General features: G+C 43.1%; 1 protein-coding gene across 25 annotated transcripts in view; it reads left to right on the top strand.

Annotated features, from left to right (window-relative positions):
* Positions 1-10926, top strand: part of SYT14 (synaptotagmin 14) — a 145137-nt gene extending 134211 nt beyond the window's left edge. For 16 of the 25 annotated variants that reach the window (XM_053310747.1, XM_053310757.1, XM_053310649.1 and 13 more), the window contains 2 exons: positions 1893-2173; positions 3594-10926. In XM_053310747.1, the coding sequence (XP_053166722.1) occupies positions 1893-2173; positions 3594-3707 (395 nt within the window). In that variant the 3' untranslated portion in view covers positions 3708-10926. Of the gene's footprint in view, positions 1-1892 lie in introns of all 25 variants that reach the window. The other 9 variants (XM_053310786.1, XM_053310811.1, XM_053310708.1 and 6 more) reach the window with 6 other exon arrangements.
* Positions 10927-23965: the final 13039 nt, after the last annotated feature.

Raw genomic sequence — 23965 nt, 5'->3', positions numbered from 1 at the left:
ATGCAAAAGAAAGTTGCCAGCAGCAAAGCTCTCCACCACTCTCCACTATGTTGGTTTCTGACAACATACATGGATTATCTGTTGTACTCTTATAATGGAGATAGACCATATCTCTGACAATGGATGATGGTTTTTCAAAGCGATAAATTAACAAATGCAAAACAATCACCAGAACCAATTCTTACTATAATATTTTTGTCTTTTTTAAAAATTGTGATTTCATGCATAAACAAACAAACAAAAAAGCATTTCATGCATAAACAAAAAAAGCAGGCAAAAAAGGTTAGTTTCTTAATGTGAAATACAAATGCTTAATGCAGCATTCTCTATTCGGTGGCCATGGATGTATTTTGCCAGACAAGCTAGAAAACTCTATAGTAAAAATGAAAGAGTTTGGTGCTAGTGGACATAACATGGAGTCAGGAGTGAAACCTGGCTTTGCACATCCCCTAGCACCCCCCCCCACACACACACACCCCTCTCTCTCTCTCTCCCTCCCTCCCTCCCTCCCTCTCTCTCTCTCTCTCCCCCCCCCGGGCTTATTATAGCCAGATCCTGGTTTATTTTGAGACTCTGGCTAGAATACGTCAGCACCATTCTGTTTAGATGTAACAAAAATTCCTGGCTTGTTCTAAGCTAGAATATTATTATTATTATTATTATTATTAATTCGATTTCTATACCGCCCTTCCAAAAATGGCTCAGGGCGGTTTACAAAGAGAATAAAACAAATAAGATGGCTCCCTGTCCCCAAAAGGCTCACATTCTAAAAAGAAACATAAGACACACACCAGCAACAGTCACTGGAAGTACTGTGCTGGGGGTGGATAGGGCCAGTTACTCTCCCCCTGCTAAATAAAGAGAATCACCACGGTAAAAGGTGCCTCTTTGCCCAGTTAGCAGGAATAAGAGATGCAATTCTTCTTTCCCTCGCACACAAAGGACAGGATGGGCATACAAGGGTAGGGGACATCACACATAGTCAAGATTCAGTCATGGCTCTGTGTTATGTCTCAACTGGTCCAATGTCAGCTGCTGTATTAAAGAATTTTTGCCTACGATCCAGTAGCTACAGTACACATATGGAGCCCCACATGGACAGGAGCTTCCTTTTTCACTTCCATTAGTGGCAGAATGCTCTAAGCTGTTATGAAAGAGAAAGAGAATCTAAGCTGTTATGAAAGAGAAAGAGAATCTCCTGTGCACATAGGATTTCACATTGTGCCCTGAATATCTGAACCATTGCTATAATATAGTATGTCTTAAAAACACTATAAAGCACATGTGCCAAAATAATTTATACCACACATTAAATACTTTTGTGCAAAAATTAGGCATGAAGAGCTTTACACAGCTGAGTAAACATCAGCCATTCAGTATATTTGGTTATCTTTTGGTATTTTAAATGTTCACAAACTTACCAAAAAATCTTGAATACGAAACCGCATCCACTGAGAGATTTTTTTTAAAATGCAAACTTCCATGAGCTTCCATGCACTTTACCTCTCATTTTAAAATTTGTTATTTATTTTTTTCATTTCACATGTCGTTCATCTTTTTACGTTATCTGAAAACACTGATATGCTTTATAGTGTTGTGGCCAGTTGTAGCTTGCTAAGTGTTAATGCTACATGTATCTGCTTTATGCAAAAAAGCAAGGGATAGTGGGTAGGAGAAAGATTATGAGGTATACCTTTAAGTAAACTTGTTATAAAAGGATCAATATTATTAAGTAAAAGTTGCAATTGAACATTTCCCTCCTTTTCCTTACATTACCAAGTTGAGTAAAGTATTCCAAAAACAATATGGTATACACCATAACCTTAAAGACATTCTGTAGTAGTTGTAGTCCAGTCTAAGACATCTCATGTACCCAATTGTTTATTTTGTAGATACATATGTTAAGCTGACGTTGCTGAATTCCATGGGTCAAGAGATGTCCAAATGCAAGACATCCATCCGAAGAGGGCAGCCAAATCCAGTATACAAAGAGACTTTTATTTTTCAAGTGGCACTGTTTCAGCTTTCCGATGTGACACTCATATTGTCTGTCTATAATAAACGCAGCATGAAGCGAAAGGAGATGATAGGCTGGATTTCTTTAGGTTTGAACAGTTCTGGAGAAGAGGAACTAAACCACTGGACTGAGATGAAGGAATCCAAAGGACAGCAAGTATGTAGATGGCATTCATTGTTAGAATCCTAAAGGATGGTTGTTGTGCCTCCACGGAGTGTCAGCATTCAGCGAGGCTGCCCCTTAGGTGCAACTAAGAGATGGAGTTGCAGAAGTTACAAATTCAACATTCCACTATAACAAATGCACAAAATGCTGCAGAGCTGATTAGCGTTCACATCGTCACTTAACGTCACGGATTTTGGGTAAAGTTTACCTGACGTTGAAGAGACAGCAACCCCAAATCCTTATCATAACACTTTCAAGATTGTTTTGGTCCACGTTTAGGTTTTCAGTTTAACTCATAGGTATTTTGTGTAATTTCTCTATTATTACAAAGCCGTCTGTTTGTGTTGCTGAGATGGTTTGTTTTTAGTGGTGCTCTGCTGTGTTCTGTAGGACCAGTCAAGAAGCAGATTGAGAGAGGCGAGGGGGGGAGGAATGGCTAAAGGGGGGAACAAAGCACAGCCATGGGAGAGAAATAGTGAGCCCTTTCTCATGATCAGTGAAAAGGGGCTCGAGGGAGAGCATGGAGGAAGGCTGCTAGCCCTTACCCCCCCTCAGAAGATCCTCCTGTCATTGCTAGGTGGGTGGATCACCTGCCCAGACGATTGCCAGTTGCACCCGGCAGTGCAGAGGGTTGGGGCTGGCAGACAAGCAGAAAAATGGGGCTAAGGGAGCACTTGGGCTCTTAACCTCATTTTGGAGGCAGGCTTTGGAAGTGGGTTTGCCACCACCAGGAGCCGAGCGGCTCCCACTGGTTTTCACGCACAGGCAAAACCAGGCTGGGCTTCCTTAGCCCGCTCTTGCCTGTGCGTGAGAACAGCCTCATTATCATGTTGGCTGGTGGTAGTAGGAGTATTAATTTCTCCCTCTCCCCTTAATAACTTAACATTTCCGACAGGTAGTTCAGTTTTGTGAGACACTATTGTTGCTATGCAAGAGTAGCTCTGTGTGCTGGCTGCTTTAAATCTGACACACAAAGCCAGCTCCTCTGAGTTGCTTGCTTCGGTCTGGAGAAAGGCGATATTTTTTCTTAGGTTGCTGAAGTGGTTTTGAAAGAGGACTCGTCGCTCATGATGCACATCACACTTTTACCCTTGGCAAGCAGGTGTTTACATTGTTTTCAATATGTGTAAGATCTCTTTCACCAGAGGTGACAGTGAATATGAAAGATGGTGTGTATGCCATGGGAAGCAAAGTCTCTCTTAGACCACTTCCAGCTCTCTTAACAATTATTGTCTGTTCCAGCTTTTATATAGGACTGTTAGGAGGATGTCTTCAATTTAAAGTGTCCACCTTGCAGGTTTGATACATGCGTTGCTTCCTTGGATCTCAGTGAAATCAGGTTTCTGTTTTGGCATTGATCAGATTTTCCTTAAGCACGTAACAGGAACCATCTCTACTATTTGCCTTGCAGTTTCCCTCTTACTGGTCCCTTGCAGACACTTATAGACATGTTGAAAATACTGGATCCAACAACCTGCACAGTTCAATACTCCCAAGGCAGCTTTGGACTGTATTTCTCAAATAGCAACTGCCCATAGCCCTCTTCAGATCTTATAGAAAGATGCAGTGTGCATCTAAAATGGGGCTGAAAGTCCTGCCTTGGCCCTGTCAGTCATTTGTGACAGCACACCGCTCATGGGTAAGCCAGCATTTGTCTGAAGAGGTGAACACTATATCTGTGATTGCAGGTGCTTCCGTGATCAGAATATGTGGAGAGGACTCATGTCACATGGCAGTGGAGTTTCAAAAGCAGTTTGCAATATGGAATAAAGGTTTGCTACTCCAAGAGAAAAACTAAAATGTTTTATCAGATGCACCCAAGCCTTCAAGTACACCTAAGCAATTCTATTGATCCTGCCTTTCCTGTTTTCATTTTTCCCAATATAAGAGGCTTGTAGAACATGACTGAAATCCTGCATGCAGTTTCTTGTGAGTGTTTCTCACTGATGCTAGCAGCATTTTTGTTTTGGCAATGGTGCAGGATTACAGTTCATAACTTTATTAAAATGGCTTCACATTCATGTAAAGATTAATTTATTCTAATTAAATACATTTTGAATCTTCTTGAAAGAGATTGAAATATTGCAATCTTCTGGAAATTCAGGGGGTAAAATCTGGGAGTTAAAAGGTTCTGAAGACAAGGACTTGGGTGGGTTTATATTATGGGGGAAGAAACTACTATCATTACTAACATTTTATTTAGATCCCCAGCAGTATGTTACAATATAATTTTTCATCTTGGAAAGTCAGCTTCATGGATTATTATATTCAAAGCACATGGGAAAATATTTAAGAATCTGCAGGCTCCAGAGTTCTTGTGGTGAATTGTTTCATCACTTTCTCTTTCAGCTACTGGTAGCTTTCAGGGTTTGTAGGTAACAGTGAAGCCTCAAGCTGGGGGACACTATTTGATTTCCTTGAGGATAAGACTGGCATTGTGATAAAAATGCTGCAGTTTAAACAAATACCTAGAACTTCTACTGGGCATATTTGAGATTGGAAACTGTATCTGTTGTAGGCATTGAAAAATCCCATGAATTCATGCTCAGGTGCCAGCTTCAGTTAAGATGTGTGGATGAGGTTAATCTACCTAAAAGGTATTTTAAAAATCTTGATTCACAAGTTTTCTTTTTTTGCTTAGAGTGATCCAGTTGGGAAAGCACATATGCATCACTCTGACCGCTCCACAATATTTCTGAATGCCACTTTATTTGAGATCAAAGACTTTCCAGTACTGCATGAATGGATACAAATGCATCATATGAAGGATGTATAATGTTCCCACTCTCAAAATTCTTAACAACCTCCTTTAAAATTCCCAGCTGTTGTCTTGAAATTGTTATTCAGTGCCTTTCATGTTTTACTACTTAAATTCGTAACTATAATGTGATGCTCAATTGATTGATTTCAGTCTTGATTGATATAAAGATTTTCCAAATGAATTTTCCTCCCTGTGTTGCATGAAGTGTATAGCACACGAAATGTGATGTTATTAAAACAAATCTATTCAGGAACTTTTGCGAACAAAAATATTTTTAGTAATGGTACAATATTGTATATTATTTTCAGTTTTGTTTCTGGTTGCGTTTACAGTGCATCCTTGTACAAGCCTTCTTATAATATAAGACAATTATCTTTAAAAAGTCTTCATTTAGCAACTTATTTTTAGTTAAAATTGAGACATGGGAATTACTTATAGATAAGGCTACAATCCTGTGCCTGTACTTCAGTTCCATTGAACTCAATGGCACTTACTTCCAAGTAAACACTCAGTGGATTGCACTGCATGGCTACAATTCCAAGCAGATTTAGTAGGAAGTAAGTACTATTGAAATCACTGGGCCTTATTTCTGGGATTGGACTATAAGATTTGCACTTGTTATAGTGCCTTGAAGGTTGAGTTATGCATTTCATACAGGGGAGGAGCAGATGAAAAATCTGTGACTTCATTAAGATATTCCTAATTTAAAAATATGTATTACTATTGTGTGAGATTAGGATCTAGGAAATTCCTAATATAGAAAGTTGCCTAATGAGTGTTCTAGCTTTGTATATGTTTTGTTCTTTATCTAGTATCTGATAGAATCAGCTACTGAGTAATACTGTTGGAAAGCAAGGTAGAAGTGAGTGAAGTATCCAAAAAATGAAACTTGTTTTTGTGCAATGACCTGTCACATTAATATCATGCCCTCATTTACACATTGGTTGCCTTGTTTGGAAATTACCTTGTTTGTTTGTTTGTCACATTTCTGCACCACCTAAATCAGTGATCTCAAGGCGATTTACTAACTTTGATGGGTAAGAGAAATTAAATCCTTCCCCTGGTTTTCTTCAGGATTATGCATGTATTAATTGCTGATTCAATTTTTGTACCGCAAGACATTTTTGAAAAATATATTACAGCATGTATTGTACAGATATGTAGGATGGCCTTAAAGAATTCAACAAATCACATGGACATAAGACCCCAGCAATAGAGCACTCTCTTCAGTGTGGTGATGTTTTTATTATTTTGTTATTTAGGATTATTTATTATTATATTAGTATTTGCTTCATTTTAATTCCACCCTTCCTTTAAAGGAGCTCAGTATGGTAGATTAGTATCATTTTAAACTGATTGGGGTCATACCTCGGTGTTGGAGCAAATGCTTTGCATATATGAGACCCCAGGATAAGGATTAATCATAAATAGGTTCAACTAAGGACTGCTTTGAGCATGACAGATTTCCTTTGATGTAGGAAGACACATTTGAACTAAATATAAATTATCACATGCAATGATCACACAACAATCTATTTTGACGTGTAAATGCACAAATAGGAAACTGCAGGTACAGGTGTGTAAAAGTGGTGCACTTGTAATTTCCCATTGAGTATACACACAGGATGACATGCTGTGCAGCATACCATGGGTGATTCTGCACTGCCCACATTGCTGCAGGGATCTAAAACAATGCTGGCATTTCTAATAGCCATATCATCATGCAAGTATGACTGTGCAATTTTCCTTAGTGCCACAGTGCTCTTGCGCAATAGCACCAGTGTTGTTTTAGATGCCCACAGTAGCTCAAGAAGTACAGAACCACATATGACATGCTGCATGTCAGCCACAGAAAATAGGCATCTGATTTAACCTCCTTTCCCTAAATGGTTGTACTTTCTGTATAGGAAATTGATTACATGTGAGGTGTCCCTAGTAGATCTCAGGAAACAGAACTCTTGGTTCAAGATCTGTAGCCAGGCTAGATTAGAAGGACTGTTGATCTAGTTCCTGAGGCAACTCATTTGATGCTATTTGAAATTCATACGGAGTTACTGGAAATCAATCATAGCAGCCCTCTGTTGTGCATCCCTGTGTTGATTTGTGCTTGTGCATTTTGTGTTCGAGTATCAAAACTAATATTCCGTATTTCAGGTCTGTCAATCTGGGATGCTTTGGCTGTGTACAGCATACCAAACATGTATTGCAACATGGCAAGCTTAATGCATCATTTCATGAATGTTTTTTACATTGCTGAAAAGCAGGAGGTATTCTGCACCCTGCGGGACCTACATGGAGGTCATTCACACAATACAAAACTGTGTTCTGCCCGGGTTTTGGAGTTGTATGTGCTCCCAATTTTTGATTGTGTGGAAGCAATGCAAGAGGAAAACCTGGGTAGTTGTGCGGAAGCAAGGTAGGAGGAAAAGCTACCCAGGTTTTCCTCCTACCTTGCTTTCATACAGCCAGGGGCAACCCAAAGTATTGCCCCATGGCTGTTGTGTGCATACTACTGTTAGAGAGGGGAACAAACAATCCGTATGAGAGCAGTGACACCCTATTCACAAAGTGTAGTCAACTTGTTTGGTTAGAGCATTTTAAAATTCATTGGAGAGAGAGAGAATGGAATTGGGGCAGGGGAGGAATTGGTTTTGTTGCTATTTTGGTAGAGCATACATGAAAGGTATTGGTTGCCCATGGATTAATCTGTGATCAAAAGCGTGTTAGCAAAGATAATGGTGGCAAGTTTTAAAAGCTCATATTGTTCTGAGCTTCAAATCTTGTCCATTTCTCTGTAACAGAGAGAGCCTTAGACAGACAGAACCCAAACCTGTCCTTTCGTGTCAATTTGGATGGAATGAGTACAGTTTCCACCCTTGCAAGCGGCGCAATCCCATTTTGTTTGGTATTGCTATAAATTGTGTCCACGTATAAGAAAACCTTATTTAGATGCTGCAAATATATTTGCACTGGATCCCCTTTCTACTCCCTCAACCTATCAGATGACCAGCCCTGCACTGAACAGCTGATGCCCAATAGGCTGACCTTTGTCACCTCTGTCCTTTTGTATGCCTTGCAGCCCTCTCCTTATCCCTCCTAATTGGCTGCTCTGCCTCAATAGCTCCTCTTATGCCCATAGCAAAGTTCTTTCATGGTCCCTGCAAAGCAGGTTATGGGTCTGGATTCTCAGCAGCTCTATCCACATGGCACCACAGCATGTGTTTCCAGCATCCAGCCTGGCTCGATCATGGCAAGGCCTTGGGTCACCTGCCTGCTGTTCCTTTCTCTGCCTTTTGATAGATGCACAAGCACCAGGTCTCAGCCAGCCCAGGTGAATCTGTTTGGTACTTCTTGGTCACATTTTAAGCACTTGTATAATTTCAGAACATATTAATTAGCAGTGCAAGTCACAGTCTACAAGGCTGTTGTCCTGTAAAGTAGACAGCCACATTCATTGGTGCTTTTTGAAATATAATTTTAATGAGAAACTGCAGTCAGTGAAATCATTATTTCTTTTCCCATTTTCTTGGTTCTTTCTTAAGGCAAGGTTTCTCCTTATACAACTTATGAACTTTACTACAGAGCTTTCTTATCTATTTTTATAGAGTTGATCTAACAAGATGAGGTTAACTGCTCTATGAGCAATACCATCTCATAATGGTCCCTAACATTGTCCTTACTCAAAGACTGATTCTGCAGGGTTTATTCATGCCAAACCATATACAGATTCAGTTGATTTCAGTGGGAATCCATGCATTAAGTATACACTAGGACCAAATCCATTTTCCACTGGAGTAAAAAGGAAAGTCCAGTGGAAGTATGGATTAGCTACTAAAAGTGTATGTAGGGTTGATATGACCAGGGAAGCACATATCTACATCTTCAGAAAAACCATGTGGTACACAGAAGGGGGTTGACATAACTGAATGTTCCCTGTGTCAAAAACTCTCTGCCCATAGAAAGCCGGCTCATCAAGGAGAAGGTCCTGACATATTAGTTGTTGATGTGCAGGGACCTTTTGGCATAGGATGTATTGGATCATGATTTCACTTGTGTTCTGAAACGGTAGTCTCAGGAGATCTCTATTCTGTGCTTTTTCTAGATTGGCTCTTAAGATTCCTTTGATCTTAAAACAATTTCAGAGTTGTTTATGGTGACTATGAACTAATAAGTGATCTTAGAGCATTCACGTATTAAGTTGTGGAGTTATAAACAAGGTTATCTGTATGTTCTTTTCACTTTGAAGTGATTTTTACTGTATTAAAAAGATAAACATGGGCCTGTGATGCAGTAAGTTAACATGGAGAAAGCACATGTCCACCAGATTTGTAAATGTGTGTATTAAAAACTTAATGTATTGCATATTATTCACATACTTTTCTACTGCTTACATACCACCGATACACTCGGTGCCTTGTTTCTTTTGTAGAAAAGTGATATGGAGAAAAACTGATGTTATCCTACATGATCAGTATCACTGTAACTTGTGATTATACCTGGCACAGGTGGTTTAGCATAGCTTCTTCTTTTTCACATAGTACAACAGGCATATTTGGTGGAAGGTTTTTCCTGACCTGCTTTCCAGGAAAACTGCCTATTCTGTTTTGATTGGTTGTGTTTGACTCATGTATGGTTGTCACATGATGATGTTAACCAAAGAACCAGCCCTGTTCCTCATGTATTAGAAAAGCAATGTTTTAATCTTGCCTCCATGTGATCAGATTTTACAAAGATAAATTAGATGTGTTAAATGCGTCAAAAATTATCTTCTCTGGTGTATAATGCTATGTTAACAGCAAGATAATTATTTGTATATTTTAGATTTTATTGCTCAAATCTGCCCAGAAGATGAACAAAAATATACATGGCGAGAGCTGTTTTGATGTCTACTCTCGGTTCATACCTGTCCGAAGCATACAGATTTTAGATGCCTTTTAGTGTGTCATGTTCTAATACTGTTCTATCTGTATGGACTCAATCCATTCCACCATGGTGCAGTGTCTGCATGTGGAGGGATCCCCGCAGAACATAACAGAACCCTGTTCCCTCTACCCCACTCCAGTAAAAAGGCGCTAAGGATGTTATAGGGAATGAAACTACTCCTCTCCATGGAGGAGGTGTGCTAGGTGGGGATATATTCTAGGAGGCACACCCAAGCGTCCTGTTTTCTTTATCAGCCTGTGTTGTGTTTGTGTGTGCACCTGTGTGAGCACATTCCAGAGGGAGGGACTAGACAGGCCTCTGTTATGCCTTATAGAGATCCCTCCACCTGTGGCCACATGCCTGTGGTGGGTTGGATCGAGCCCTTCGTGTTTACATTTACAGTGAAAGACAGATATTTTATTAAGTGTATATTTCTTATGAATAAGATAATAGGTCTGCAGAATAGGTTTACATTTTAATTTTTTTTAAAAAAATATTTCAATCTTGTTCATCGCAAAAGAATTTAATTTTTAATCCTAAGAGTTACAGTTTTTGTTTGGTTTTTTTCATTTCTGGTTCAGCATCACTGCAAATTGCATCCTTGATAAAGATTTTGTGTTAACAAAATAACAGAATAGGATACTGTTCTGGAAAATTGTGTGCTGCACATGATTTTTTTTCTCAGATTGTAAAGTTGATGGAAATGAAAATATGGATATTATGACCAAGTCACCAACAGCCTTTAAGTCCATAAATATCCATGAGTGGACCAGAAGCCTTCCTGATTAACTTTGTCGACGTGAAACATCAATGTCCAGTTAATGTTTCTTTCTCTTTATATACTTTTTCTGATGATGCTTAGAATGGAAACATAAGGAACTCTTCCTTTTAACACTTTGATATCCATTAGAAAGCATGGATCTTGTAATCGATTCCTGCTGTTGACTTTATGCATTCTTACTGCTTCTCCTGGCTAATTTCCCGTATGCTGCTACTGTACTTTCAGTTGAATAAATAGAAATCAGCGTTTTCTATAAATAAACTTGTTCTCTATTTTTAACACGCCGTTTCACTTGTTTACATGATTTACTGTCCACTGAGGATCTTCTTGCATGTCAGAGCTATCAAAATAAGTGCTTTTCTCACTGCCTGGCATTTTAGCTGGAGTTTGACACAATTAGAAGTCTAGTAGCAGTTCTGGCGCTCTACACATCAAGACTCCAATTGTGGAATACTAGCTGCAGTCCTCTGCACACTTACCTGAGAATATGCCCAATTGAACTCAGTGGAACTCTTAAGCATAGGGATTAAGTTGTGCATTTCACATTATCACAACATCTCTAGTTTGTTGTGTCATACTTGTGCTTAGCTTCACTTCCAAACTGATTCCACTAAAATCAACTTCACATGAGAATAAGTGCCCTATTATGAAATTGGCTTTTTTTAAAAAAGCTAAACATGTCTGATCTTTTTATATTGGAATGTACTAAGTTTTGTTTACATTGTAATAAATGCAACACTTTAGAAGACTGTAGCTGCAAGTCTATAAATTTTAGTATGAGTATTTGAGAAAATATGAGTTTTTTCTTTATCAACGTTTCCGATTCTTTCTTAGAGGACTAGACTATCCTGCCAAGAGTTTATTGAACAGCATTCGGTCTGAGCACAGAACGTGTAATCTGTCCATCTCTGTGTTGTTGCTGCACTTCTCTGTGAAGGCCATGCTGCTACTTTTGTGGGGAGACTGAATTTTAGTGAAGCTGCTATGAATGAGAACATGAGTTGAGGCTGAGGTACATTCATTCCTTAAGCCAATATCCTCAGGTCTATGATGACTAGAGCCCACATCCCCACACTGTACTACGTAGGTTTTCTTTCATACCTTCTGCTGAATTCATTTCTCTGAGGTGAGGATGATCAGCCTTGAAAATAAATCTCCAAACATTTTCAGCCCACTAAACGTACTACCACGTGTGCCCACAAATTAAGTCATGTGTGGCATGTCAACAGCCTGAAAGAGAGAAGAATCAACTCTTCTCTTTTATAAAAACATCCTGAGGTCATTCACACAATCAAAAAGTGTGGCTATTCACACGACTGTGCACGTGGACGGGCAGGCATGGTGGAAGGCAGGACTCACCCTACCTTGCCCCAGATGACTGCATTTAGCCCTGCTGCACACAAACCGAGCGCCCACGTGACCCAAGCTGCCAGGAGCACTGAGGATGACTATCCTCACTGCCCCTGGCAGCGCAGAGCAACAGAGTTATTATCCAGGTATCCCACAGTGCACTGTGCAGCAAGTGCAATGCACTGGGTGATTCCCCCAGGGCACGGGCACTCTAGGCACCCATCTCTGTGTCAGCATGAGCTGATGCACAATCCCAGCAGCCGGGTTAAGGGTGCATTTGTGCCCTTAATCTCGGCTAAGAGCTGGGCTTCAGCACTGGGTTTGGCGCCATGGGGCCACCAGGATCTGCATGGATCCTTGCAGTTCTCATGGGCAGCCAAACCCAGGCTTGGATGCCTACATCTGAGCCTGTCTGCTCATGAGAACAGCCTCACTGTGTTCTACCCTGGTTTGGGGGCTGTTTTCAGTTGTGTGGAAGCAAGGTTAGAGGAAAAACTGGGTAGAGGTGATTATATGGAAGCAAGTTAGCAGGAAAAGCTACCCAGCTTTTCCTCCTACCTTGCTTGCACACAAAACTTCTACCCAGCTTTTCCTCTAACCTTGCTTCCACACAACCAAAAATTGGGAGCACACACAGCTCCCAAGCCTGGGTAGAACACAGTTTTTGATTGTGTGAATGAGCTCCCTGTGTGTTGGCGCCTGAAGGCAAATTGTATTTGCTCAGGGCAAGTCGGTGTGTACACACCTGGTGGCGATCAAGGCAAAGATCTCTGTAAGCATAAAAATCTGAAGGGGATTGTTTTCCTCCCTTTGTGTAAAATCCCATCCTTCCTAATGCTACATAATATATTTCTGGAAGTTTTCTCAGAAGGATGCACATGTCGCTGGAGATCTGTTACAAGGGTGTGCAGAATACATTTAAGCAGCCATTGTCATTCTAGGCAATCTAAATTGGATGTGATGTATAATAGCTGCAATCAAAAAGAACAAAAGCTGTAAAGTGAGGCAATGACAATTACAAAGTACATATCCAGGAACACAAGGGAAATAGACCTATACAGCTGCTTTGATTGAGAAAAAGTGTAATATAAATATTAGGTGGCTCTTTCTTTAAAAGTGTAGCATTATTCAGATACCTCCAGAGGTTGAGTACAGACCATAATTTCAATGCAAGCATCTCCCACATAGCTAGGAGTAAATTCTGATCTGGTAGCTTGAAAACTGTAGCAATGAAATAGATAAAGAGAATTGTGCTGCAGGATAAAATATCTGTAACATTTCCTAATAGCAGCGGCTATCTTTCATCCCGCACAAGACAGCTGAGTGGAGACATTAAGGCTAGAGATAGACAATAGGCTTGTTCACATGACTGGCAGGGTAGAAGAAGCAGCTAGCCTGGGTAGGAGAGGCAGGCATGCTCCTCCTGGTTTTCAGTCATGTGCTTGCAAACATTAAGGCAGGAGAGAATGATGCATTCGTGTCACTCATCCATGAATGATGTGCAACTCGGCAGCTGGGTAGGACAGCTTTTCCTCCTATCTTAGTAAAAAGCCGAGGACAGAATCTGGGTGGGGCGTGCTCATCCTACCCATATGCCACCCTGCACATGATCATTCTTCTCGATTCCTAGCTTAATGTTTGCAAGCACATGACCAATAATTAGGAGCGCCCCAGGCTGGGTGCTTCTCCTACCCTGCCAGTGGTCGTGTCAACAAGCCTAGTGTTTTTTAACGGTTGGAAGTAGTTTGAGAGAGTTTTTGCTTCTTATGAGGTGTGTACAAGTGCATAGCTAGGGGAGAGTGGGCTCATGTTTGCCTCTCTCCCCAGCGGTCCCTCATGTGCACCAGCCATTAGAGATGTGCAAAATTATTCAATTCGAATCTGAGCATGAAACAGGCTGTTTTGAGTGAGTCGAACTCGAAATGAAATGCCCTTAAAATAAAGGGCCTGTTTAAAGTTTGAATCAAAATGACCCCATTTCAAGCTCGAAGCAATTCGAGTTATTTGAGGGCAATTTTGAGTCCCGTTTTCCCCCTTGCTGATTGGTTTTCTGGCACTGGCCTCCGATGAAGATCTCCTTGCTTCTTGGTTGGCTTGTTATCATTCAAATCAAGTGTTGGTATGGGCAACTGTGCCCGCCATTGGCTAGGGGGAGGGAGCAGGGAGGAGTAGGCCAAAGCAGGGAGTTTCAAAAAGTATAGAAGGGCCAGTAAGGCAGAGAGCCCCTACAGTGTGCCAGTGCCTCTTGAAGAGAAAGGATACATCAGGAAAGAGGAAGGATAGAGAATGCAGCAGCCCAGAACCAGAGGAGAGCAGAGTGGTGGCTTGGGGCCTGCCTGCCTGCTTTCCTCCCCCTGCCCCATTTATTTACCAGCAGCCCTAGTGGCTCTAACTGGGTGCTGCTTTTTAATTTTTTTTTCTTCTTGCTTGTAGCCAACACCCCACCAATCTGAGACAGAGTAGGAGCAAAAGGAAGTCATTCCGCTTCCTGTTCCTGGACCTCCTCAGCCTCAGACCAAGGGTGGTGGTGGCGGCAGCAGCCCCCAGAATGAACCAGCAGCCCCAGTACCACCACCACTGAAATGATCCTGGATCGATAGGAGCATGGAGTGGGACCACTTTGAGCTCTGCCCTCATGACCCAAACCATGCTGCCAGCATCCACTGCAGGACACAGGTCTGCAGGGGGAAGAGCCCTAAGTGTCTTACGACATTGTGGATGCAGCAGCACCTGAGATGGCATCACCTGGGGGGTCCCTACTCCTGATGGAAGCAATAATCCTGGTGTGTCCTTGAGTTGTAGCAAAGCACCTGCTCCTGCTCCTAAGCAAGGGAAGTTGCCTGTGCAGTGGATGCAGTCGGTGAGCAAGTGGTCTGGTCGCCCAGAGCTTCATCTCATCACCTGAGCCATTGGGGAGATGATCACTTTGAATGACCAGCCATCCCAGGTGGTGAAGAATGCTGGCTTTTGCTGGCTGCTCCAACTGTTTCCCTCACTACTATAACATCCCCTCATGCACCACCTTCAGCAGGCAGGTGGTACCTTCCCTGTACCGCCAACACCAATGTGCCCAACACCTCAAGACAACCAAAAATTGCTGCTGGGAGCTAATAGTTAATATAATGACCAGGCTTGGAAATTGATTTTGGCTGGGCTGGAGTGCTGGGATCCAAACTCGTGGAATGCGGGTTTAACTTACCTTCCCCTCAGACTATCTCTGTGTATTCCCTGGGTGGGTGGATCGCTGGCCTGACAGCTCCAGGGGTTGGGGTGTTGGGATGCACCACTGTACCAGCCTGGCTGCTTGAATCATGATAAAAAAATGAAGGCTACTTTGGCAGGTTTGCCGCCATGAAGCTGTCCAGATCGGGCCCAATCCCAGTGGCTCACACGTGTGTGCAAAACTGGGCTGGGCTCCCTTTGCCTGGTTTTGCACGTCCGAGTGAATGGCCTCTGAGTGCTTTATAATCTGTTCTAGTATCTACATTGCCGTTGAAGTCAGAATAACCAGTCTGTTCTTATATTCTTCTTGCTTTTTAAGGATTGGGACATTAGCCCATCTCCAGTCTCACTTTTCTGCAAGATTTCTTGAAGAGGATAGACAAAGGTTCTGAGAGTACACCTGCAAGTTATTTTTATTTATCTGTTTGTTTATTTCTCATACTTATATTCTGCTTGATATGTGAATCTCTAGGCTGTGTGCACGATTACAACTCAAGAATATAAAACACAGTAAAAACAAAACAATTTCACAGAATAAAAAGTTTTTAAAATTTCATGGGACAAAAACAGTTTAAAATTAATTTCAGTTAAAAGCCTGAGAGAACAGGCTTGAGAGTCTTTAGGGTCTTACTAAAAGCAATTAGAGGTGGAGATGCTCTTATTTTGACAGGGAGCATATTCCAAAGTCCCGGGGCAACCACAGAGAAGGCCCGGTCCCCAGTCACCACCAAGCCAGCAAGCAGAAACTATAACTATAAGATGATTGTAATAGGCAACAGGATTCATGACAAAGAAGGCGCTCTCTTAAATAGCCTGGACCCAAGCCGTTGGTTATAGGTAATAACCAGCACTTTGTATTTTGCTCAGAAACATAGCAGCAGCCAGTGCAATTATTTTAAAATCGGTGTTATACGGTGCCTTCAGGTTGTCCCAGAGACCAGTCTGGCTGCCTCATTCTGTACCACTTGTAGTTCCTGGTCTATGTACAAAGGCAGCCCCACATAAAGTGCATTACAGTAGCCAAGCCTGGAGGTTACCAGCATATGCACCACTATTTTAAAGTCATTTACCACCAGAAATGAGTGTAGCTAACATATCAGGTGAACCTGATAAAAAGTGTTCCTGGCCACTGCCTCAACATAAGAAACCAGAGAGAGTTTTGGATCCAGGCACACTCCCAAGCTACATATCTGATCTTTCAGGGAGAGTGTAGCCCCATCCAGAACAGGCAGATCTAAACCATCTCTCGGGTTTCAACCCCCCACAGTCAGTAGCTCCATCTTATTTGGATTGTACTTCACATCCTCTTTCTAATTGCATGCATAAGGAATGTATCATTGGTACCAGCCCCTAGGAAGTGCATTACTGTATGTGCATTGAACTTAATGTGTGAATTTATTTTATTTATTGTTAAATTTGTATACTGCCTTTCATTAAAACAATCCCAAGGCAGTTTACACAAAAATTAAAAACAAGACTATAAAAATGACACCTAAAATATTAAGCTAAAATATAAAACAAATCTGATTAAAAATATTTAAAATCCAAGCATAGAAACTGTACAAAATACAAAGAAGCAGCAGTAGAGACAATCATATAAAAGCCTGGGTAAAAAGCCAAGATTTGACATGCTTTCTAAAAACTGTGATGGAGACCGAGGAGTGAATAGCCACTGGAAGAGCATTCCAGAGTCTGGGGGCAGCAACAGAGAAGGCCCTGTCCCGTGTGCATGACAACCTAGCCTCCCTCATTGTCAGCACCTGGAGCAGCAGAGGCCCCTCAGATGACCTCATCAAGTGGACACAACCCTTGGGAGCAGGTGGTCCCTCAGTTATCCCAGGCCCAAATCATTAACAGCTTTAAAGGTCAAAACCAGTACCTTGAATTGGACTTGGAAACAAATTGGAAGCCAATGCAGCTCTTTCAAAATTGGTGTGATGTGATCCCAATGGGCAGCTCCAGATAAAACCCTAGCTGCCTCATTTTGTACCAGCTGCAGTTTCCGGATAGTCTTCAAGGGCAGCCCCACGTAGAGGAGATTACAGTAATTCAGCCATGACGTGACTAAGGCATGGGTAACTCTGGCCAGATCTGCCTTCTCGAGAAAGGGATGCAGCTGGCACACAAGCCGAAGCCGTGCAAAGGCACCCCTGGCCACTGCCTCCACCTGAGCTTCCAAAAGCAGAGCCGGGTCCAGTAATACCCCCAAGCTGCATACTTGCTCCTTCAAAGGGAGTGCAACCCCATCCAGAACCAGTAAAACCTCCTCATCCAGATTGGCTCTCCTACTGACCAACATTACCTCCATCTTGTCTGGATTCAGTCTCAATTTATTAGCCCACATCCAACCCATCACGGCCTCCAGCCCCCGATTCAGGACATCTACTGCCTCCCTAGGATCAGGTGACAAGGAGAGATAGAGCTGAGTGTCATCCGCATATTGCTGACAACTCAGTCCAAGTCCCCGGATGACCTCTCCCAGCGGTTTCATGTAGATGTTAAACAGCATGGGAGGAAAAGCCGAACCCTGCGGGACCCCACAGGCCAATGGCCACGGAGCCGAGCAGTAGTCCCCCAGCACCACCTTCTGGACCCTCCCCCCAAGAAATGATCAGAGCCACTCCAACGCAGTACCTCCAATTCCCATACTCAAGAGGTGGTCCAGAAGGATACCATGGCTGATGGTATCGAACACCGCTGAGAAGTCCATCAGAACCAACAGAGACGCACTCCCCTTGTCTAATTCCTGGCGTAGGTCATCCACTAGAGCGATCAAGGCAGTTTCATTTCCATATCTGGGGCGGAAGCCTGATTGAGAAGGGTCCAGATAATCCATATCATCCAGCTGGGACCCCACCACACACTCTGTCACCTTGCCCCAAAAGGGAAGGTTAGAGATAGGTCTATAGTTGTCTGGATTGGAGGGATCAAGGAAGGGTTTTTTAAATAATGGTTTTACCATCACCTCCTTGAGTCATGATGGCATCCTACCCTCCCTTAATGAAGCATTAATAATCACCTCCAACCATCTGCCTGTACCCTCCCTGGCAGCTTTTATTAGCCATGAAGGGCATGGGTCAAGAGCACATGATGTCGCCCGCACACTGCCCAGGATCTTGTCCACATCCTCAGGCTGCACCAACTGAAAAGAATCCAACACAATAGGACCAGATGGTACCAGAGGCACGTCTGCCAGAACTGCCAAAACTCTGGAGTCCAAATCAGCACGGATGCAAGCAACTTTATCTGCAAAGTGACATGCAAACTGATCACAATGGGCTGTAGATGATTCCTCCCCCATTACCTGGGAGGATGTGTGGAGCAATGTCTTTGCTACATAAAACAGCTCTGCTGGTCTGCACTGAGCAGATGCAATGGAGGCAGAGAAAAAACATTTCTTCGCTGCCCCCACTGCCACAGAGTAGTCCCTTAAATGGGCTCTAGCCCATGTTCAGTCAGATTCGTCATGACTTTTCCTCCAGCGTTGTTCCAGCCATCGCCCGAGTTATTTCATCGCCCTAAGCTCTGAGGAAAACCAAGGAGCAGAACAGGCTCCACCAAGCCGGAGATAGCATTTAGGAACAACCATGTCAACAGCCCAGGCTGTCTCTCCATTCCAGAGATTCACCAGGGCCTCGACAAGGTCACCAGCTCTGGACACTGGAAACTCCCCAAGGGCCGTCTGGAAACCAAGTGGATCCATAAGCCTCCGGGGGTGGACCATTCTAATCAGTCCACCACCCCTGCAGAGGACAGATGAAGCAGTCAAACTAAACCCTACCAGATGATGATCTGTCCATGACAAGGGAGTTATCTCAAACTCCCCCACTTCCAGATCATGTATTCCCCATTCAGCAAAAACCAGATCCAGAGTGTGTCCTTCCATGTGGGTAGGGCCCAATACCAGCTGAGACAGGCCCATGGTTGTCATGGAGGCCATGAAATCCTGAGCCGCACCTACTAGCGGGGCCTCAGCATGGACAGTGAAATCCCCCAAGACAATACGTTTGGGGGAACCCAAGGCCACCTCCGAGACCACCCCCGCCAGCTCAGGTAGGGAGAGTGAAGTGCAGCAGGGTGGTCAGTACACCAGCAGAATCCCCAGCCTATCTCGGAAGCCCACCCTCAAGGACAAACACTTGAAATTCTGAGATTGCCTGACTGGGCACCTGGAAATGGGAAAGATCTCTTGATAGATGACTGCAATGCCCCCTCCCCGACTCTCCAGGTGGGGCTGCTGCATGATCAGGAAACCTGGAGGACAGAGCTGAGAGAGACCAATCACATCCAGCTCATCCAACCAGGTCTCCGTCACACATACCAGGTCAGCATGCTCAGCCACAATCAAATCATGGATGGGAGATGTTTTAGCGTTGACCGACCTGGCATTCAACAGTAGCACCCTAATCCTTGAGGAAGTGTTCTCAGAGCTCCCTGTGGTCACAGGGAGAAGAGCTGGGAAAAGGAACAGGCCTCAATTGCCTGAACTGTTTCCCCCTGTAACGGCCTGCCCAACTCCCACCACCATACCTCCCTCTGCCCGCTACCTGTGATATTGCTGGCCCCAGACCTTCCCCACTTTTCTGCTCTCCCAGACACATCCCTCAGCCCAACCAACCACAGCTCCTTTGTTTGATAAAAACCAGGTACAGGACTCATGCAGTCAAACTCCCGTGCTGGCTTTTTGATGGAAAAACGAAAGGTCTTCTGAGGCCCCAGGCAGCTTGCCCCACAGCTGAGAACCACAAGGATGAGAGCCTTTCTGCTCTTGTCCTTCAGCTCTCATCAAGAGGCTCACGCCCTTGGCCCAACCTGCTCTTTGTAGCAAGAGCAGCAGCAGCCCCACAGATGACACACCTGGAGCAAGGTGGGGCAGAGGCAAACACCAGAATCAGTGCCCTGCCCAAGCTGTTCTCTCTTCAACTGTACTGAATACTTGTGTACAGATCTGTGTACAGATTATAATGTATTGATCATAAGACAGTATCCCTGCATCATAGCATAACTGTAAGGAAAGACACGTCCCATATCAGTCTCAAAAGAGAATGTAGGCCATCAGTATGCAATAACTGGAAATGGAACTTTGCCAGAGCATTTGGATTAACTACCTACATGTACAAAATATGGCCCGGGGTCTTTAATTAACGGAAGTAATTATAATCTCTCCTTTACATCTCACCCAGCAGATGGCATCTCCAGAAAGTCAACTTTCCTTACCACTCCTCCTATTCTAGGGGCACTAAAATTGCACACAGGCAAGTAGTAAGTCTGCATCATTTGTTTGTACAGCACCAAAATACTTGCACGTACTATATAGAAGTTGTCAGGTAACTGTAGTGGTTCATAAGATTCCATAGATCTCACTTTTAAGATTATGCTGCTAAGAGATCTATACTGTAATACAACTAAAGAATACAGAGCACATTCTCTTAAGCTTGCTATTTCTAGGAAGTATGATGTTATTCAGATATCTAATTTGTCCAGAGTTCATTAATCTGCATTTTACTTTGAAATTAATACAGTAGGAAGGAAAAGGTGGGGCTTGAAAAGATACTGAGGTCATTCACACAATCAAAAACTTGATCTACCCGGGTTTGGGAGCTGTGTGTGCTCCCAATTTTTGGCTGTGTGGAAGCAAGGTAAGAGGAAAACCTGGGTAGCTTTTGCCCCTACCTTGCTTCCACACAATAACTTCTACCCAGGTTTTCCTCTTATCTTGTTTCCACACAACCAAAAGTTGGGAGCACACACAGCTCCTAAACCTAGGTAAAACACATTTTCTGAGTGTGTGAATAGCCTCATTGAATCAGATGTTTGACTGCCTAACTAATTTTCTCTTTCTCAGCTTCTTTCTCAGACAGCCCTAATGTTTCATTTCGAGGAAGTCATGTTTGCACTTGGTAAATGCATACAGATTGAAGGATTTGATTATTGCCAACAGTACTGTAAGGTCAAGAAGCATGGTGTTAAGGAGGGCTACATTCTAGGGGGTGTGCATTTTAGAATTTTCTTGTTTTGATTTGTATCCGAATCGAAACACCCCCGTTTTGTTTTGTACCCAAATTTTCTGAATCCGAATCAGCCCTGTTTTGTTTTGTAGCCGAATATTCTGAATCCGAATCGATTTGGATTTTTAAAAAGGGTCCCAGGGCAAAAAGAGTGGGTGGTGGTGGTAGTGTCCAATGGGTGGAAGCTACCACCCAAATTTCAAAGGAATTAGGCAAAGGGCTGATTTTTTGTGAATTTTTAAAGTTTACACATCTTTAAGAATTTTCCCATAGGGAATAATGGGGATTCCAGCAAATGTATCGCTTCAAATCAAGGGGAAAGGGATGACCCAGAGTGGAGTGTGGTGGGTGGTAGTGCCCAATGGGGGCAAGGAAACTTCCAGAATTATCTCAAAAGAATTAGGAACATAGGAAACTGCCATATACTGAGTCAGACCATTAGTCTATCTAGCTCAGTATTGTCTTCACAGACTGGCAGTGGCTTCTCTAAGGTTGCAGGCAGGAATCTCTCTCAGCCCTATCTTGGAGAAGCCAGAGAGGGAATTTGAAAGCTTCTGCTCTTTCTAGAGCGGCTTCATCCCCTGAGGGGAATATCTTGCAGGGCTCACACATCAAGTCTCCCATTCATATGCAACCAGGGCATATCCTGCTTAGCTACGGGAGAGAAGTCATGCTCAACCACAAGACCAGTTCTCCTCTCCATTGGGCAAAGGGCTGATCTTTTGTGAACTGTTGAAGTTTATGTGTGTTTTAAGATTTCTCCCATAGGGAATAATGGAGGTTTCAGCAGCCCCATAATTCCACTTGGGGGGCACTGGGGTTTCCCAGAGTGAGGGGTTGTGTAGTGCACATAGGGTGCCAACCACCTCCATACACACAAGCCCTTGGGGTACTGGGTTTTGTGTTTCTGAGGTGTTCATTGTAGATTCTCTGGTAGCATATGAGATTTTCAGTGAAAAACAAGAATCCACTCTCATATGCTACCAGAGAATCTACACTCAGAACACCACAGAAACAACAGAACCCAGCACCCCATGGGTTAGCAACCCTTCCCCTGGCCAATGTGGGGTCAGTAAAGAGTGGCAAGAAGCAAAAGAGCCAATGGGGAATAAGGAGGGAATTGTCAGCCGGTCAGCCCATGATTTAGGTCACCGATCAGAAGGCTGGAAGGGTGGGAAATTCAAAGATATGTCAAACACAAAATGGAGACTGACTCAGAGATCACCACAAAATGGAGGTCCGAAACAACAAAACGTTTTGTAGCCGAAACAGGGCCGTTTTGTTTTGTATACAAAACTTTTGGATCTGGAAAATGGGTGTTTTGTTTTGTCTACAAAACACCCGAAACAGGCTGTTTTGGGTACAAAACATTTTGTATCCGAAATGTTTCGCACATCCCTACTACATTCTAACTTTTATTACAAACAGTATATTCTCTCCCCTCGCCCCCCAAGTATTTATCTCCCACAGTTCTGGTCTAACCTCATTTCTATTACTAAAACTAAATCTGCTCAATTGCCATTCATTAGAGGACCATTATGATGAATGGTCCTCTAATGATCAGCGGTGGAGGAGAGAAATGAGTAGTTTTTTCAAAAGAAGTGGAACTAAGAATTATCTTGGCAGTCTTGCTTCAGATTAAATATTCTGATGATTTCTTGTTGTAAACCTGTTATACTTCAGAAATGTGAGAGTCTCTAATATACATAAAGTGAACTTCGTTGTATTTGAAAACTTTGGAAATGGTGTGTGATATTCTGGCATCAAGCAACCACAGCACAACCTGCAGCTTTGTAAAAGTCCCTTATGTCATATCACTGCTCCTACATGATTACAACATAAATGTTGCAAGAAAAAGCGTCATTGGCCTGTTCCTGCATATGTTGCTTTACCTCATTGGTCAGCATTAGATTTCTTTTTCTCCTCTAGGTGAATCACAAACACATGGAGGCTGTTCTCATGAGCAGCCAAACCCAGGCTTAAGCAGCCAAGCCTGGGCTTGGCTGCCTGTGAGAACCACCGAGATCCACATGGATCCCAGCAGTGTTGTGGCGCTAAACCCCATGCTGAAGCCCAGCTGTTAGCTGGGGTTAAGGGTGTCAATGCACCCTTAACCCAGCTCCTGGGATCATTTGTCACTGCAAGCTCCTTGAAGCTCACACAAACACACACGGGAGCCTAGAGCGCCCGTCCCCTGGGGGAATCCCCCATGCACCATGCTCAGCATGTGGTGCACTGTGAGATTCTCTCTGTTTACCCCCATTGCCAGGAGCAGCACGTATAGTTATCCGTGCTACTCCTGGAAGCTCGGGTCATGTGGGCGTGTGGCTTGCACGCCACAGGGACTTAGAGCAGTTTTCTGGGGAAAGGTAGGTGGAACCCTGGCTCCCCCTAAACCCCGCCTGCCCAACCGCATGTGTGAGGTTGTGTGAATAGCCCCATGACATTACTGTTGTAGCTCCTCAGTTGGCATAGAAGGTACATAAACTGATTTGTGTGTTATTCCTACTGTGTCAGAAATCCTGACCACAGTTGGAATAGCTGTGATCCCAACAGAGTGCAGCTGTTTTGTTAAATCTGTTTTGAATAATCACCAGTCTGTTTCCTCACATTCAATGTTTTTCATAGGTGTGCAGAAATTTAGTAAGACAATTTCTATTCTTTCTTTTTTAAAAGTGCTGTCAACATTCAAAAGACCCCTTGCTTGAAACATCTGGAGCTATTTGCTTTAGAAGCAG

Source organism: Hemicordylus capensis, chromosome 1, assembly GCF_027244095.1.
Source record: "Hemicordylus capensis ecotype Gifberg chromosome 1, rHemCap1.1.pri, whole genome shotgun sequence".
In the NCBI taxonomy this organism is placed as follows: Eukaryota; Metazoa; Chordata; class Lepidosauria; order Squamata; family Cordylidae; genus Hemicordylus; species Hemicordylus capensis.
This window is presented reverse-complemented; position numbering and strand designations above follow the sequence as displayed.